The 16,274-nt window shown below is 40.1% G+C and overlaps 1 protein-coding gene across 1 annotated transcript in view; it reads right to left on the minus strand.

Annotated features, from left to right (window-relative positions):
- Window positions 1–5,399: 5,399 nt before the first annotated feature.
- Window positions 5,400–16,274, minus strand: part of Vps50 (VPS50 subunit of EARP/GARPII complex) — a 106,518-nt gene continuing 95,643 nt past the window's right edge. The window contains exons 24-28 of the mRNA XM_021164267.2: window positions 15,396–15,492; window positions 14,614–14,772; window positions 10,875–10,996; window positions 9,292–9,481; window positions 5,400–6,900 (exon numbers count right to left, since the gene is read on the minus strand). Coding sequence (XP_021019926.1) covers window positions 6,781–6,900; window positions 9,292–9,481; window positions 10,875–10,996; window positions 14,614–14,772; window positions 15,396–15,492 — 688 coding nt within the window. The 3' untranslated portion in view covers window positions 5,400–6,780. The remainder of the gene's footprint in view (window positions 6,901–9,291; window positions 9,482–10,874; window positions 10,997–14,613; window positions 14,773–15,395; window positions 15,493–16,274) is intronic.

A 16,274-nucleotide genomic window follows, 5' to 3' on the forward strand; every position in this document is an offset into this window, starting at 1 on the left:
TAGTGTCTGCATTTGGTGGCTGATTATGGGATGGACTCCCAGATAGGGCAGTCTCTAGATGGTCCATTCTTTCGTCTCCGCTCCAAACTTTGTCTCTGTAACTCCTTCCAGAGTTGGGTGTTTTGTTCCCAATTCTGAGAAGGGGCAAATTGTCCACACTTTGCTCTTCCTTCTTCTTGAGTTTCATGTGTTTTGCAAGTTGTATCTTGGGTATTCCAATTTTCTGGGCTAGAATCCCCTTATCAGTGAGTACATATCATGTGAGTTCTTTTGTGATTGGGTTACATCACTCAGGATGAAACCTTCCAGATCCATCCATTTGCCTAGGAATTTCATAAATTCATTGTTTTTAATAGCTGAGTAGTACTCCATTGTGTAAATGTACCACATTTTCTGTATCCATTCCTCTGTTGAGGGACATCTGGGTTCTTTCCAGCTTCTGGCTATTATAAATAAGGCTGCTAGGAACATAGTGGAGCATGTGTTCTTATTACCAGTTGGAACATCTTCTGGATATATACCCAGGAGAGGTATTGCTGGATCCTCCAGTAGTACTGTGTCCAGTTTTCTGAGGAACCATCAGACTGATTTCCAGAGTGGTTGTACAAGCTTGCAATCCTACCAGAAATGGAGGAGTGTTTCTCTTTCTCCACATCCTCGCCAGCATCTGCTGTCACCTGAATTTTTGATCTTAGCCATCCTGACTGGTGTGAGGTGGAATCTCAGGGTTGTTCTGATTTGCATTTCCCTGATGATTAAGGATGTTGAATATTTTTTTCAGGTGCTTCTCAGCCATTCGATATTCCTTAGTTAAAAATTCTTTGTTTAGCTCTGTGCCCCATTTTTAAATGGGGTTATTTGGTTTTCTGGAGCCCACCTTCTTGAGTTCTTTATATATATTGGATATTAGTCCCCTACTGATTTAGGATTGGTAAAGATCCTTTCCCAATCTGTTGGTGGCCTTTTTGTCTTATTGACAGTGTCTTTTGCCTTACAGAAGCGTTGCAATTTTATGAGGTTCCATTTGTCAATTCTCAATCTTACAGCACAAGCCACTGCTGTTCTATTCAGGAATTTTCCCCCTGTGCCCATATCTTCGAGGCTTTTCCCCACTTTCTCCTCTATAAGTTTCAGTGTCTCTGGTTTTATGTGGAGTTCCTTGATCCACTTAGACTTGACCTTAGCACAAGGAGATAAGAATGGATAAATTCACATTATTCTAATGATAACTGCCAGTTGTGCCAGCACTATTTGTTGAAAATGCTGTCTTTTTTTTCCACTGGATGATTTTAGCTTCCTTGTCAAAGATCAAGTGCCCATAGGTGTGTGGGTTCATTTCTGGGTCTTCAATTCTATTCCATTGGTATTCCTGTCTGTTGCTATACCAGTACCATGCAGGTTTTTTTTGTTTTTTGTTTTTTTGTTTTTTTTTTTATCACAATTGCTCTGTAGTACAGCTTTAGGTCAGGCATGGTGATTCCACCAGAGATTCTTTTATCATTTTTGCTATCCTAGGTTTTTTGTTATTCCAGATAAATTTGCAAATTGCCCTTTTTTACTCAGTGAAGAATTGAGTTGCATTGAATCTGTAGATTTCTTTCGGCAAGATAGCCATTTTCACTATATTGATCCCGCCAATCCATGAGCATGGGAGATCTTTCCATCTTCTGAGATCTTTTATTTCTTTCTTCAGAGACCTGAATTTCTTATCATACAGATCTTTCACTTCCTTAAGTAGAGTCACACCAAGGTATTTTATATTATTTGTGACTATTGTGAAAGGTGTAGTTTCCCTAATTTCTTTCTCAGCCTGTTTATCCTTTGTGTAGAGAAAGGCCACTGATGTGTTTGAGTTAGTTTTATATCCTGCACTGAAGCTGTTTATTAGGGTTAGGAGTTCTCTGGTGGAAATTTTAGGGTCACTTATATATACTATCATATCATCTGCAAATAGTGATATTTTGACTTCTTCCTTTCCAGTTTGTATCCCCTTGATGTCCTTTGGTTGTTGAATTGCTCTGGCTAGGACTTCAAGTAGTATATTGAATAGGTAGGGAGAAAGTGGGCAGCCTTGTCTAGTCCCTGATTTTAGTGGGATTGCTTCCTGCTTCTCTCCATTTACTTTGATGTTGGCTACTGGTTTGCTGTAGATTGCTTTTATTATGTTTAGGCATGGGCCTTAAATTCCTGATCTTTCTAAGACTGTTATCATGAATGGGTGTTGGATTTTGTCAAACGCTCTCTCTGCATTTCCTAAGATGATCATGTGGTTTTTGTCTTTGAGTTTGTTTATATAGTGGATTACGTTGATGGATTTCCATATATTAAACCATCCCTGCATCCCTGGGATGAAGCCTACTTGGTCATGATGGATGATTGCTTTGATGTGTTCTTGGATTCGGTTTGCAAGGATCTTATTGAGTATTTTTGCATTGATATTCATAAGGGAAATTGGTCTGAAGTTCTCTATCTTTGTTGGTTCTGTATTGTAGTTCAGGTATCAGAGTAATTGTGGCTTCATAGAATGAGTTGGGTAGAGTACCTTCTGTTTCTATTTTGTGGAATAGTTTGTGAAGAACTGGGATTAGATCTTCTTTGAAGGTCAGATAGAACTCTGCACTAAACCCATATGGTCCTGGGCTTTCTTTTGGTTGGGAGACTATTAACGACTGCTTCTGTTTCTTTAGGGGATAGAGGACTGTCTAGGTCATTAATCTGATCCTGATTTAACTTTGGTACCTGGTATCTGTCTAGAAATTTGTCCATTTCATCCAGGTTTTCCAGTTTTGTGAGTATAGCCTTTTGTATAAGGATCTGATGGTGTTTTGGATTTCCTCAGGATCTGTTCTTATGTCTCCCTTTTCATTTCTGATTTTGTTAATTAGGATGCTGTCCCTGTGCCCTCTAGTGAGTCTGGCTAAGGGTTTATCTATCTTGTTGATTTTCTCAAAGAACCAGCTCCTGGTTTGGTTCTTTGAATAGTTCGTTTTGTTTCTGCTTGGTTGATTTCAGCCCTGAATTTGCTTATTTCCTGCTGTCTACTCCTCTTGGGTGAATTTGCTTCCTTTTGTTCTAGTGCTTTTAGGTATGTTGTCAAGCTGCTAATGTGTGCTCTCTCTAGTTTCTTTTTGGAGGTACTCAGAGCTATGAGTTTTCCTCTCAGGACTGCTTTCAATTTGTCCCATAAGTTTGGGTATGTTGTGGCTTCATTTTCATTAAACTCTAAAAAGTCTTTCTTTTTTATTTCTTCCTTGATCAAAGTATCATTGAGGAGAGTGTTGTTCAGTTTCCATGTGAATATTGGCTTTGTATTATTTAAGTTGTTATTGAAGATCAGCCTTAGTCCATGGTGATCTGATAGGATGCATGGGACAATTTCAATATTTCTGTACCTGTTGAGGCCTGTTTTGTGACCTATGGTCAATTTTGGAGAAGCTACCATGAGGTGCTGAGAAGAAGGTATATCCTTTTGTTTTAGGATAAAATGTTCTCTAGATATCTGTTAAATCCATTTGTTTCATAATTTCTGTTAGTTTCACTGTGTCTCTGTTTAATTTCTGTTTCCAGGGTCTGTCCATTGATGAGAGTGGGTGTTGAAGTCTCCCACTATTATTGTGTGAGGTGCAATTTGTGCTTTGAGATTTACTAAAGTTTCTTTAACAAATATGGCTGCCCTTGCATTTGGAGCATAGATATTCAGAATTGAGAGTTCATCTTGGAAGATTTTACCTTTGATGAGTATGAAGTGCCCCTCCTTGTCTTTTTCGATAACTTTGGCTTGGAAGTCGATTTTATTCGATATCAGAATGGCTATTCCAGCTTGTTTCTTCAGACCATTTGCTTGGAAAATTGTTTTCCAGCGTTTCACTCTGAGGTAGTGTCTGTCTTTTTCCCTGAGATGGGTTTCCTGTAAGCAACAACATGTTGGGTCCTGTTTACGGAGCCAGTCTATGTCTTTTTATTGGGGAATTGAGTCCATTGATATTAAAAGATATTAAGGAAAAGTAATTGTTGTTTCCTGTCACTTTTGTTGTTAGAGTTAGGATTCTGTTCTTGTGGCTGTCTTATTTTAGGTTTGTTGAAGGATTACTTTCTTGCTTTTTTTAGGGCATAGTTTCTGTCCTTGTATTGGTGTTTTCCTGTTATTATCCTAGAAGTGCTGCATTCATGGAAAGATGCTGTGTGAATTTTGTTTTCTCATGGAATACTTTGGTTTCTCCATCTATGGTGTACTGGCTAGTTTTGTGTCAACTTGACACAGCTGGAGTTACCACAGAGAAAGGAGCTTCAGTTGAGAAAATGCCTCCATGAGATCCAACTGTAAGGCATTTTCTCAATTAGTGATCAAGGGGGAAAGGCCCCTTGTGGGTGGGACCATCCCTGAGCTGGTAGTCTTGGTTCTATAAGAGAGCAGGCTGAGCAAGCCAGGGGAAGCAAGCCAGTAAAGAACACCCCTCCATGGCCTCTGCATCAGCTCCTGCTCCCTGACGTGCTTGAGTTCCAGTCCTGACTTCCTTTGGTGATGAACAGCAGCATGGAAGTGTAAGCCGAATAAACCCTTCCCTCCCCACCTGCTTCTTGGTCATGATGTTGTGCAGGAATAGAACCCCTAAGACATTTGGTAAGTGAGAGTTTTGCTGGGTATAGGATATGCTACCTTTCAATACAAAACAAAACAACACCTTTTCAAAACAGCACTGAGAAAACCTTCCATTTTTATCCTAAAAATGGAAAAAGCCAAGGTGGATTTAAAGGTCTGCAGAGCATGGGGCTGAGTCTCTTTCTTAAAGGAAGCATTTCTTGTGTCTAGTCCCATTACCCCAGAACAACCAGGCTCTACCAAGAAAGATAATTTCTGCTCATTTTACCCATAGGTAACTAAAGGAGAAATGAATGGAAATTAAATATAAATTCCCTTAAAAAAATTAACACCTCTAGTCAATTAAGACATAAATAAGTTTAATTAGTTTTTTATGAACATCAATGAATGTGCCATTTAAACGTAATGACCAAGGCTCTCTCATGCTTGTTTTCAAGTGGGTGCAGATAAATGAAGTGTGCCGGAGAATCTCCCTTATAAGTACAGAACTTCCTACCACAAGGAGACCACAATGCACCAAAGTCATCTTGTTACAAGAGAGTTCAAACTCATCATAGATTTGCTGTAGAGCAAAAGGTTGGAAACAAATAAAATTCTTCATAGTGCTTACCTAGCATGCCCTGCCCCCCCACCCTCCCCGAGCAGATGCTGAAAGTGCTACACATTATACTGCTATCTCCTGACTGGGAGAAATGAGTGTCCATGCCGACTACAGCCACCTATGTACTCTTCATCTCATGCCCTCAGCCTCACTAGACACAAGACCAATTCCTGATGAGTTTCTGAGGGTCCTGGGGTCCACTGATGCTCTGGCCCAACACTACCTAACCTAGATACTCTGCACCCCTAGGTCAGAAAGAACACACAAATTCAACATTGGCTTTCACAGTTGTATGTGTCGGAAGAAGATGATTTCAAGGCACATGTTCAGAGCAGCAGCACACTAGAATGAGTCGAGTTCTGAAACTCTGAACTGAGAGACACAGATTTCACACCTGTGGATGACCCATACTTACATTAATATGATGGTTTGTATATTCTTGGGCCAGGGAGTGGCACCATTTGGAGGTGTGGCCTTGTTGGAATAGGTGTGACCTGGTTGGAGTAGGTGTGTCACTGTGGGTGTGGGCATACGATCCTCACCCTAGTTGCCTGGGAGTCAGTCTTCCACTATCAGTTTTTTGGATAAAGATATAGAACTCTCAGCTCTGCTTGTGCCATGCCTGCCTGGATACTGCCATGCTCCCACCTTGATGATAATGGACTGAACCTCTGGACCTGTAAGCCAGCCCCAAGTAAATGTTGTTTTTTAAGACTTGCCTTGGTTATGGTGTCTGTTCACAGCAGTAAAACCCTACTAAGACAATTAATAGCAGCTCTACCTTTAGTCATTCAACCCAGATTTTTTTGTCCTAAAAGTTGAATTCAAAGACAGCAAATCCTGTAAAATATTTTATATTTTTATAAAAATGCATAGTTAGTAATTGTTCAATATGCTACTCAGGCACTGGAAAATCCATACAATAAAATGTCGTCCGACCAGACGTTTCAAGATAGAGAACAAGGGTGAGGACATAATAAAAAAATGACAATACTGTCTCCTGAAGTCTTCCCATCACACAGGAATATCAAAAGGTAGTCTCACACACCTGATAATTTTAGAGTGTAACATTTATTAAATTTCATCATTTATGATCACTGTTATAACCAAATTAACACTGGCAGAAGCTCTGACAGTTAAAAACAGAACATATTGATTTTCCAACTATTTTACTTACATTTTTTTAAAATTCTCATGCAATGCTCATAATTAGGAAATACTGTACATTCATCCTCCCATTTAAGACACTCTCCAAAAACTATTCATAGACACATTAGCCACTGTCCCTTCCAACTATGTATTTATAGTACACTCTTTTGTAACGTGTAATTGTAGTCACATAATAATTATGACAGTAAGATAATTTCAGGAAAAGATTACAACAAGAGCAAAATTTGAAGAAACTGGAGCATATAAAAGTCACTTGAGAACACCACACACAGCTGAGTATTTTCTATTTTCCAGTTCCAAAGAACATGCTCAAAGTTTTCTTAGAATTATCAGGAGTATATGAAGAACTGCCTTTCATGTCGTACAGGCCGAAAGAAGATCAATGTCCCCGAGGAAAGAGCTCTGTTCATTATCTTTTAGGCCTGTCTATCTCATCTATAGCTGCTAGGAGCTTCTGTCTTGCTTTCTTATTGATATGAGATCCTAGGCAAACATTCACCAGGTTGGTCAACTGCTTCGTTGAATATTCCTGCCCAAAGAAAGAAAATCCAAATGTAACACCCAATGCACTAGAACTGATTAATACAACAGAGCAGGCAGACATCTGAGGCCGGCAGGGGCCGAGCCCTGTGGCCCAATGAGAGTGCTGGAAGGCACAGGAGAGCATGCAAGGCAAACTACTACTATGCTACACAGGAGGCGAGGAGGAGGGCAGAGCATCCTGGAGGCAGGCAGCAACACTCTGTCAATGACAAAGCAACATAATGTGCTGCTCATTGCGTTAAAGGGCACATACTTTGTACTTGTTTTTGTGGTAGTCTGATTTCAAGTTATCAAAATACATTTTCATTTCAAATTTTATAGTGTGTTATACATTTTACACTTTAGCTAAAATCTCCAAAAGAACAATGATTCTTTAAGACATGAAAACAAATTAGACTACAAGTCAGGAAGATGCCCTAGAAGACTTAAAGATTTACTTTATGTCTAAGTACTTTGCCGTTATAAATGTGTATGTACTCCTCATGTGCTTGCTGTCTGTAGAGTTCAGAAGAGGGTGCTGGATCCTTTGGATCTGAGTTACAGATGTTTGTGAGGTACCACGTATATGCTCAGAGTCAGGCCCGAAAGAGCAACACGTGCTTGTAACTGCAGAACCATCTCTCCAGCCCCAAATCATTCTTTTTAAACTCCTCATATTATAACTGTTGGGCAGTTAGTAAAATGAAGAAAATATCCTCACTGTCCAGATCTCTCCAGTTTATGTGTTTCAACAGTGCACTGCTAGGATGGGCATAGGCACTTTCTCAGAACTGCTTACATACTGTGTTTCTCCTGGATCAACAGGAGTTAAGATAAGGAAGGACAATTGTGTGCCTTCCCCTTGTAAGAGAAAAGAAAGTCTACATGCACTGAAGGTATTGTAAAGACAACATTATTTTAAAGCATGGGGCAGGGTTCAATCCAAACTCTTAGAAATGGTTTCAGGTATGCACCTGGCAAAGAATTCCTTAGCCTGCTCAGCATCAGTATCCATCATCAGTGGGCACTATACTTGCTCTGATGAGTTGTTCGAGACGCTTCCTGCTTTTTTGTCTGGAAAGAACTGGCAGGAAATTCCCTGGGAATTGCCATTGTACTACAAATACTAGCCAGCTAAAGCTTCTAAAATTCCAAGTTAAAAAGATCACATCTGCCCGGCGTGGTGGTGCACGCCTTTAATCCCGGCACTCAGGAGGCAAAGGCAGGAGGCAGATTTCTGAGTTCGAGTCCAGCCTGGTCTACAGAGTGAGTTCCAGGACAGCCAGGGCTATACAGAGAAAACCTGTCTCGAAAAACCAAAAACAAACTAACAACCCCCCCCCCCCCTAAAAGTTTACATCATTTTGCATCAAGTAATGGACACTGAAGAGAGCTGTGCTTTCTTTCCTGCTGCACCCTGTACATCCATCCTCACCACCCCCAAGCCCCCACCCCCACAACAGCACTTCAGTGCAGCTTACTCTAACTGAATGAACATTCAGCAGCCCATCTGCATACACGGCTAGCATTTTGGTTCTCAGATATAAGTGGGGATAAGGGCAGTGAAGTTTTTTTCAATTCTGGCTTAAGTCCTTAAAAATGGCATGCACATTCAACTTGACTCCAACAAACTAAACATTAAAAAAAAAAAACACACACACACACAATAAGGTCCATTTCCTCTTTTATGATATTAAAACTCAAAAGTATTAAAATTTGGTGATTTCTCCTCCCCCCACCAGTTGGTTCCTTCATTTTGATCTGTTTGAGATAGACTCTTCAGTAGCTCAAGCTGGCCCTAAACTTGAAGCCAAGGCTGCCCCTGAACTTAGACCACTCCTGCTTGACTGCAGGTGACTTTAATATTCTCCATGTTTTCCTCAAACTGTTTATCCAGACAAATAATCACGGGGTCACACAGACGATCAGAGCAGATGCTCCCTGCCAGAAATGGTTGTGTATGTGTTCAACTAAGCTGTAGAAATTAAAAATTCTACCTAAGTGAAGAAAGCCTATCAAGCTTGTATTAAAGGTAAAATCTAAGGCTTGGTAAAAGTGTAGCCATATGTATTAAGGATGTCCGAGTCATCCCTACAGGCCGCCATGGTGAAGATGTTACCACTGCGTGATTTAAGAGTACAACACTTAGATTCTACAGCTAATGAGTCATCTCAGCCTCACTCCACTCCACTTGTTTTGATATAAACTGTGTTTAGTCTCTTTCTATGATGCAGCACAGGGGAACTAAACTCATATTCTGATTCTAGGACACACTTGAAAAGGGCTCAAATGGACCTGACTAGACAAAGGACATCACCTAGATAGTGTGACTACAGGGAAAGTGTCCTAAGTGTGTTTACACCCCAGACAAGATCAGCACACCAACCCGTGTTCTTACCCTGTGCTCTTTGATCCAACGCTCCATGTCATTCTCAGTTAGGTAGTAGGCTTTGATATATGTTTCCACAAATTCTTTATCAGGAATAGGTCTAATGTCAGTTAGTTTTTCAAGTTTCATTAAAAACTGTTGGAAATCCAATTGCATCAAGGCACGCCCCTCATTACTGCACTTCTTGACATTGGCGTATCTAAGGATGGGGTAACACATGGTGAGACAGTTAGAAGCAGTGCAGGAGCCTGTGTCCCAGGAACAGGCTGTGCTCCCAAAACTGTTCAAACACTCCAAAGCCAAACTCATGTTAGAAAACACTTCAACATTGTAGCAACTCAATGGAAAAGGAACAAATGAAATATTTTTTCCATCAACACCGTACATATTTTCCCTAATAAAATAACTCATGGACATATTCTTATATACTGGGTTTTAAGGTAGATGCATGATAATAATCATACATATATTAATCTCACAGTTACAGTATTTGACTACTCTTGATTCAGTGATGTATTCGATGTTAGAAAGTGAGCTTTTCCTTAAAAAAAGACCAGAAAATCATAGCTAATATTTAGAAATCAGTGGATTTTGTGTATTTGTGTGTTTAAGAAAGTGATATATGTATAAACTTAACACATATTTGTCATTTTTTATTTAGACAAATGCATTTTTAATATTTCTACACTATGGCTGTTGACATGGCCATCTTACATATGACACTGTTCTTCTAATAGGTCATACCCATCACTTTCCTACTTTCTAAATATCTCTCTCTCCCTCCCCCTCCCTCTCTCTCAGAGACATGGTATTAAAGGTGTACACCAATTGCCCAACTTAAGGTATTCCTTTCATAAGAAAGAAAGAAAGAAAGAAAAGAAAGAAAGAAAGAAAGAAAGAAAGAAAGAAAGAAAGAAAGAAAGAAAGAAAGGAAGGAAGGAAGAAGGGAAGAAGGAGCAGTCAGATGAAAGATGATATGAAATTTAATGTGCATATGGTCTCTGAAAGAGCTGTTTGCCTCTTGGGCCCATTTTCTTCTTTGTGTCAGATGATATGTATGCCCAGAGTAGAGACGATGTCAAGTAAGAGGGAAAGCTCCCGCGGAAAGACTGAAGACACAGGCGGCCTGAAGTCTGAGCACCAGGCATACAGCAGCCTTCCCTGCTTCTGAACACTGTGGACCGGGACAAACTACACAGTCTCTAAGTCTGGACATCCTTACCCAAGACTTTCCACCGACAATTATAAGCTGAGGTAAGTCAGGATTTGCCAATAAAATCTGTGAAATCTTTGGTTCAGTAAATAATGTTCAATAAATGATAGGAATACTCACAGAACTTACTAGATACTAATTATCAGTTCTACTTTCAGATAATCTAATGGCTCTGTATTCCTCATTCATCTGCTCTCTTGGCTCAGTGTCAGTATCAATAGAATAACCCACAGGGAACAGGCACACTGACCTACGACTCCTTCTCACGCTTGAGACTGAGTATTTCTGCTACTGATCATCATCGCTCTCCATTAAGTCATATGACATTCATTTGCTACATTATAATTTAAGAAACAACTACTGCATTCATGAAACTTACCCTTCCACAATAGTTCTGTTAGCTAATCGTATACAATGCTCCCACAGTATATTTGATACAGGCAAAGGTATCCGAACTCTCTTAGAAACTTCATTTAACCGCTTGTTAAACTGCTCAAATTCCTAAGAGGGAGACAAGGCACAGGTATAATTTTAATGCCACAATATTTTCCCACAAACAATTAATTAAAAAAAAAAAAGAAACAAAAAACATCCAAAGATGTAGCTATTAACTAAATGAAGCAAGAAAGAAAAATGGGGTGGTGGGTATTTATACCATAGACAATTTGGACTTAGTGAAAAGATTTTAAAAATATAACCAGGTCTAGCAAAATGGCTCAGTAGGTTAAGGCCCTTTTGTGTAAGACCCATTCACAAAGAGACCCATGTAGATCTCTCTTCTTCACAATAAACATTTTAAGAAAAAGCATAATACATGTTACAAGAGAATTTATCTAAGGAGAAATAAATATAAATAAATATAATATTTAATATAATTTTAATATAATATTATATATAAATATAATAGATTGACTAAACCATATAAATCATGCCTAAATGTTTTCTATGATTATCTACCGTGGACTAAAAAATCTATTGGCTTGAAGAAACAGTTTTTGTTTTTTTAAAAAATATTCTTCTCTCATATATTATATCCCGACTGCAGTTTCCTCTCTCCTCCCCCCAATCTCTTCCCTGAACTTCCTGTCTCTCCCAGAACGACTCCCAACCCCTGCCTCCCCTCAGACAAGAGCAGGCATTTCAGGGGACATCAACCAGACAAAGCCTAAGAAGCTACAGTGAGACCAGGACCAACCATCTCGACAAGACTGGGCATGGCAACCCAGCAGGAGAAAGAGTCCTATCCTACAAGTAGGCAAAGATGGCGGGACAGCCCTCACTTCCACTGCTAGGAGTCTCACAAGAACAACTGCTACTCAGCTATAGCATGTATGTTACAAAGGACTTAGGTCAGACCCTATAGGCTCGCTGCTCTCTCTGAGCTCCCAGGACTCAGTTAATTCTGTCGGCTATGTTCTCATGGTTCCTCCGATTCTAAAGTCTATTTTAATAAGCTTTCAACTCATAGCTAACTATTCATAGCTTGTATTTCTGATAAATAAAAAACCTGGCATATAATTTTCTTTCCTAATCATTATATAACATTTAAAAAATGATTTGAAAGTCACCTCACAGTCACAAAATTTTAATACAAAGGAAAACAACCATAAAATATTTTCTATGAGCTCTTAACTTTCATAAGATTATATTAGGGACCATGGGTGACTTTGTCACAGCAGTGAAGAGTTCATTTTGAGTGGATGGTCTCATTGGGCTACTATGACAAATGCGCAAACAAAAGGAGCTCCTTTTGAGAACACATTTAAGAAGGGTTAAGGTGGAATCTTTCTCGAGTTTTCTGGATAGAAAGTGACATGCTGTTGAGCATGGCGGGACCAACATGCGCTCACAGGTCCTAATGGAACACAGAACGACAGGTGAGCTCAGCCCAGGTGTCGCCATCGCCACAGTGTCAGCATCAGCGGCAGTACCCATTGCTCTGTAGCTACATCACAGGTCACAGTTTTTCTTGCCGATTGATTTTTAACAGTTCATTGCTTTTAATTATTTTTTGGAAGAATGTGCCTCCAATTCACTAAGCTTACCTTTTGAGATCAAAGTTAAATAAGTAATTGCTCTCCATCAGTTGTTCCATTTCACAGACCTCACAGAGCAGCGGCATTAGCTACGGGATATAGTCATGCATTTGCTACAGTAAACCACTTTGGATTTCAAGTCATAGTTTGGTAATTTTCATTAATATTTACGTTAGAAAGCTCTAGGCTTCATCCACAAACTGACTATTTATTGCTAAGTTCGGCATGCATGAGCACTGCTCGTTAGATAAAGCAGTGCATTTTACTCAGGATTAGTTGAGAGCAACAGCACGGTTTGCTTTCACCCAGTTTCAGGAGAGTAACAGAAAGAACAGAAGATATCAGATGATTGACTTTGAGGCTTAAAGAAGGCCTTGGGCCAATAAAAGAGGACAGATTGAGATTTATAACCTGAGTGAGACTGGCTTTTCTTTAGAATAATCAGTTTTCCAGGAATGAAGATATTGACACAAGCAGTGCCTTTGAGAGCCCTGCCCCGAGTGAGCCCAGAATTCTTTTCCTTTATCCCAGTGTCTGATGGTCGGCATGGGCTGTGGTCCTCACGGTTTGTTACCTCAAGCTCATCCTTTACACTCCCAAGCCCAGGGTGGCAGTGTTGGAAGTAACTAGGTCATGAGGACAGAGTCCCCAGCCTGGGGACGGCCACTTTTATAAAAGAGGCTCAGGTCAGCTGCCTGCCCCTTTTCATTGCATGAGCATGCTCCAGAAAGAGGAGACTGGTGGGAGACCAGCATGGACTTCACAGAAAATCTGTCTAAGCCTTGACAGTGGACTTTCTAGGTGTCTGAGCTCTGACAAACAAAACAGAACAAAACCAACCAAACAAAAAATACCAACCTTGTGTATTGCCTCAATAAGATGAGGAAACGTCATAAAAATTAGAACACATTGTTTATTTATAAACTGCCCTTGATTTTTCCATTCTAAATTTAAAGCAGCAATTGAAATCTCAGAAGACAAGTATCTCTCAGTTCCAGGACAGCAAAAAAGAAAATATCGAAGACTTGTACTTCTCACTTGCCCTTTAGATCTCCAAGCCTAGACACTGCTAAGCACAGCCTTTGAGTCTTGAGCCAGTTGACAGCCCCACAGAAGAGCACCATACATAAGTTGTGGTCAAACACAGCAGTCGAACCTTACTTAACCTATGTTCTAATCCACAGCTTCACTGGTGCTCAGGTACCCTAGCCTACTAAGAAGATTACAAATGAGATAAAACGAGGACTTTACAGATCGGTTTCTCTGTGTCGACGGAAATGGAAGAGCCCTGCGGAATTTGCTTTCCTTTCTCGGATACTCCTCTATCAGCGATTTCATGCGGCGACTTCCTAACTTTCAGAATTAGACTCCTGTGAGCAGAACGAACAAGTGCCATCCGCCTCTCACCTACATCATTCCCTCTCTCTGTGCCGGGTGTGCTTTTTTCACAGCATTATGGATCAATAGATACTAAACACCTCTGGCTCTGTGCACTCCTACTTCTACACCAACATGGCTGTTCCTCAAAGTCACATATGTTCCTTAATTAGCAACTATCTAGGCAGATTTCTATCAGGCCTGGTATAATCAGGTGGTCATAAATATTAACTGACAAACAAATGAAAAGAGGTGAACTGCAACTGCCTTTAGGGAACATACAAACGCAGGCATCGCATACAAACAGCTGATCCAGAAAACCTTGCACAAGTCATGGGATTATAGAAAACACAACCTGGACTCAGGAGTATGACCCTGTCAAAGGAATGTACACTGAGCTACAGCAGTGACTGGTTAAACAGAAATGCCTTGTGTTTATAGGTGTAACTACTGCGTTCTATCAGGAAGGTAGCCATGGCATACAATAACGAAACTAATTCAATGTTACAAACTAGGGAGCAAAATTAAAAAAAATAAAATACAAATCTGCAAGTATCACTGATCAAAACAAGCACAAAATGTAAAGGTCACATTCAACCTGATGCCCCCATTCCAGGAATGAGTAGCAAGCAACTAGAATCTCATATTTTAGAGCCACATCCCTTAATAAAAATGATCATTAGCAAAAATTCTCAGAGTACTTGCCTTCAGCAATGCATCTACATAGATGTTGTGCTGTGACATGATCTCTTTGACATCCCACTTCACATTCATCATGAGGAGAAGCATCTGTTCATAATCAATAGCTTTACCAGCCACAATCCAGTAAATGGGTTTGCGCAGTTCACTGGCAGTTGAGACTGTCTGAAATGTTCCACAAAAACAAAAAACAATTATTTCTAAAAGTGCTACACCTAAAAAGAATAATTTACCCTTTTCTAGTTTGTAAAATATATAATATACAATTGGAGACTTCAATTAAGAAAATATTTTTAACAGGAGACAATGGCCCTGTTTCCACTTCCCCCATCTTTCCTCCTGGTACTCTCAGCTTAGAATTCCATTCTCACAGCTTTCAACTGCCCCACCCCACACACCCCTGGGTACCATTTAACATTCTTTACCCACCTCCAGAGATTCCTTTCCAAGCACACACCCCTCTCCAACACGCCCAGACCTTCCTGGTGCCCTTAGAATACAGCCTAGTTCCAGGCTAAGAGCCTGGATGTATAAGGCTCCTTTGCCTGTCACTCCAGATACCCTCCTCTTCCCTGCTCTGACAATCATGTGTCCCCCCAGTTTGCTCCCTACCCAGCTGTTCACTAAGTTGTTTAATCTAACATAGGAAGTCATGAGCAAACAGAAGAGCATTTTGTCCAGCTCTCCTGGAACCTGCCTGAACTCTATTGATAAACTAACAAACAGCTTGAGGGATGGCAGCAGCTCTACCGTGCTGACAGCTGAGATGACAGACAGGAGCATCTGACCTGGGAGTAAAACTGCTGCAGGAAGGGCTTTTTGACTGCAGGCATCACAGCATCCAAATGTGGCTGAAGGAACTCAAACTGCTCAGCCAAGAACACTCTAAAGAGAATGAATAACCATGGTGTAAACTTACTGCAGGATTTGGAACCTGTTCTCATTCCTGTGTAATGAATCTGTTAAGAACAAAACCAACTGAAAATTGTTTTCACTTTAGTAACTTTATACTATGAACTAGACAAGTTTCCCTATCACTATACAGCAGCAGACGTTCATTTAGAAGTTAAAGGAAAAGTCATTTTCCAGGACATAATCAGGATCTAAGGAGTGGAATAATGTACCCCTTCATATGTAACATATGAGCCCAGGAAACATTTAAAAAGAAAAACCTAAAAAATATAGCTTGTCTTTTTAAAAAAAGAGATTTTTTTTTTTTTTTTTTTTTTTTTTGAGAATGTTTTGCCTGCATGTGCATGCCTGGTGACCACCAAGGCCAAAAACGGCACGGGGTCCTCTGGGACTAGGGTTATAGGTTATAGGTGATTGTGAGGCACCATGTCAATCCTAGGAATTGAACCTGGGTCCTCTACAAAATCAACACAGGCTCTCAACTGCGGAGCCAATTCTACAGTCCACTGCTTGTCTTTTAGAGAATTTCTTTTAATTCCACTCAACTTATTCAAATCACTGAAACTCAAGAGATTCAAAGGGATACTTGTCATAAGTAACAAACATTCCTAAAATAAGCAAACTCTCTCGGGAGAGTCAGACACACATAGTCTGGGTAAGTGCAGACCCACGGCCACTGAATACTGCTTTTCTTGGATGTCGGTTATGCACAAGAGAATATTACCTTATACTGGGCTGCACCTTATGGAACAAGT

The sequence above is a fragment of the Mus caroli genome, unplaced genomic scaffold (genome assembly GCF_978045245.1).
Source record: "Mus caroli unplaced genomic scaffold, Mus_caroli_1 scaffold_7, whole genome shotgun sequence".
NCBI lineage: Eukaryota > Metazoa > Chordata > Mammalia > Rodentia > Muridae > Mus > Mus caroli.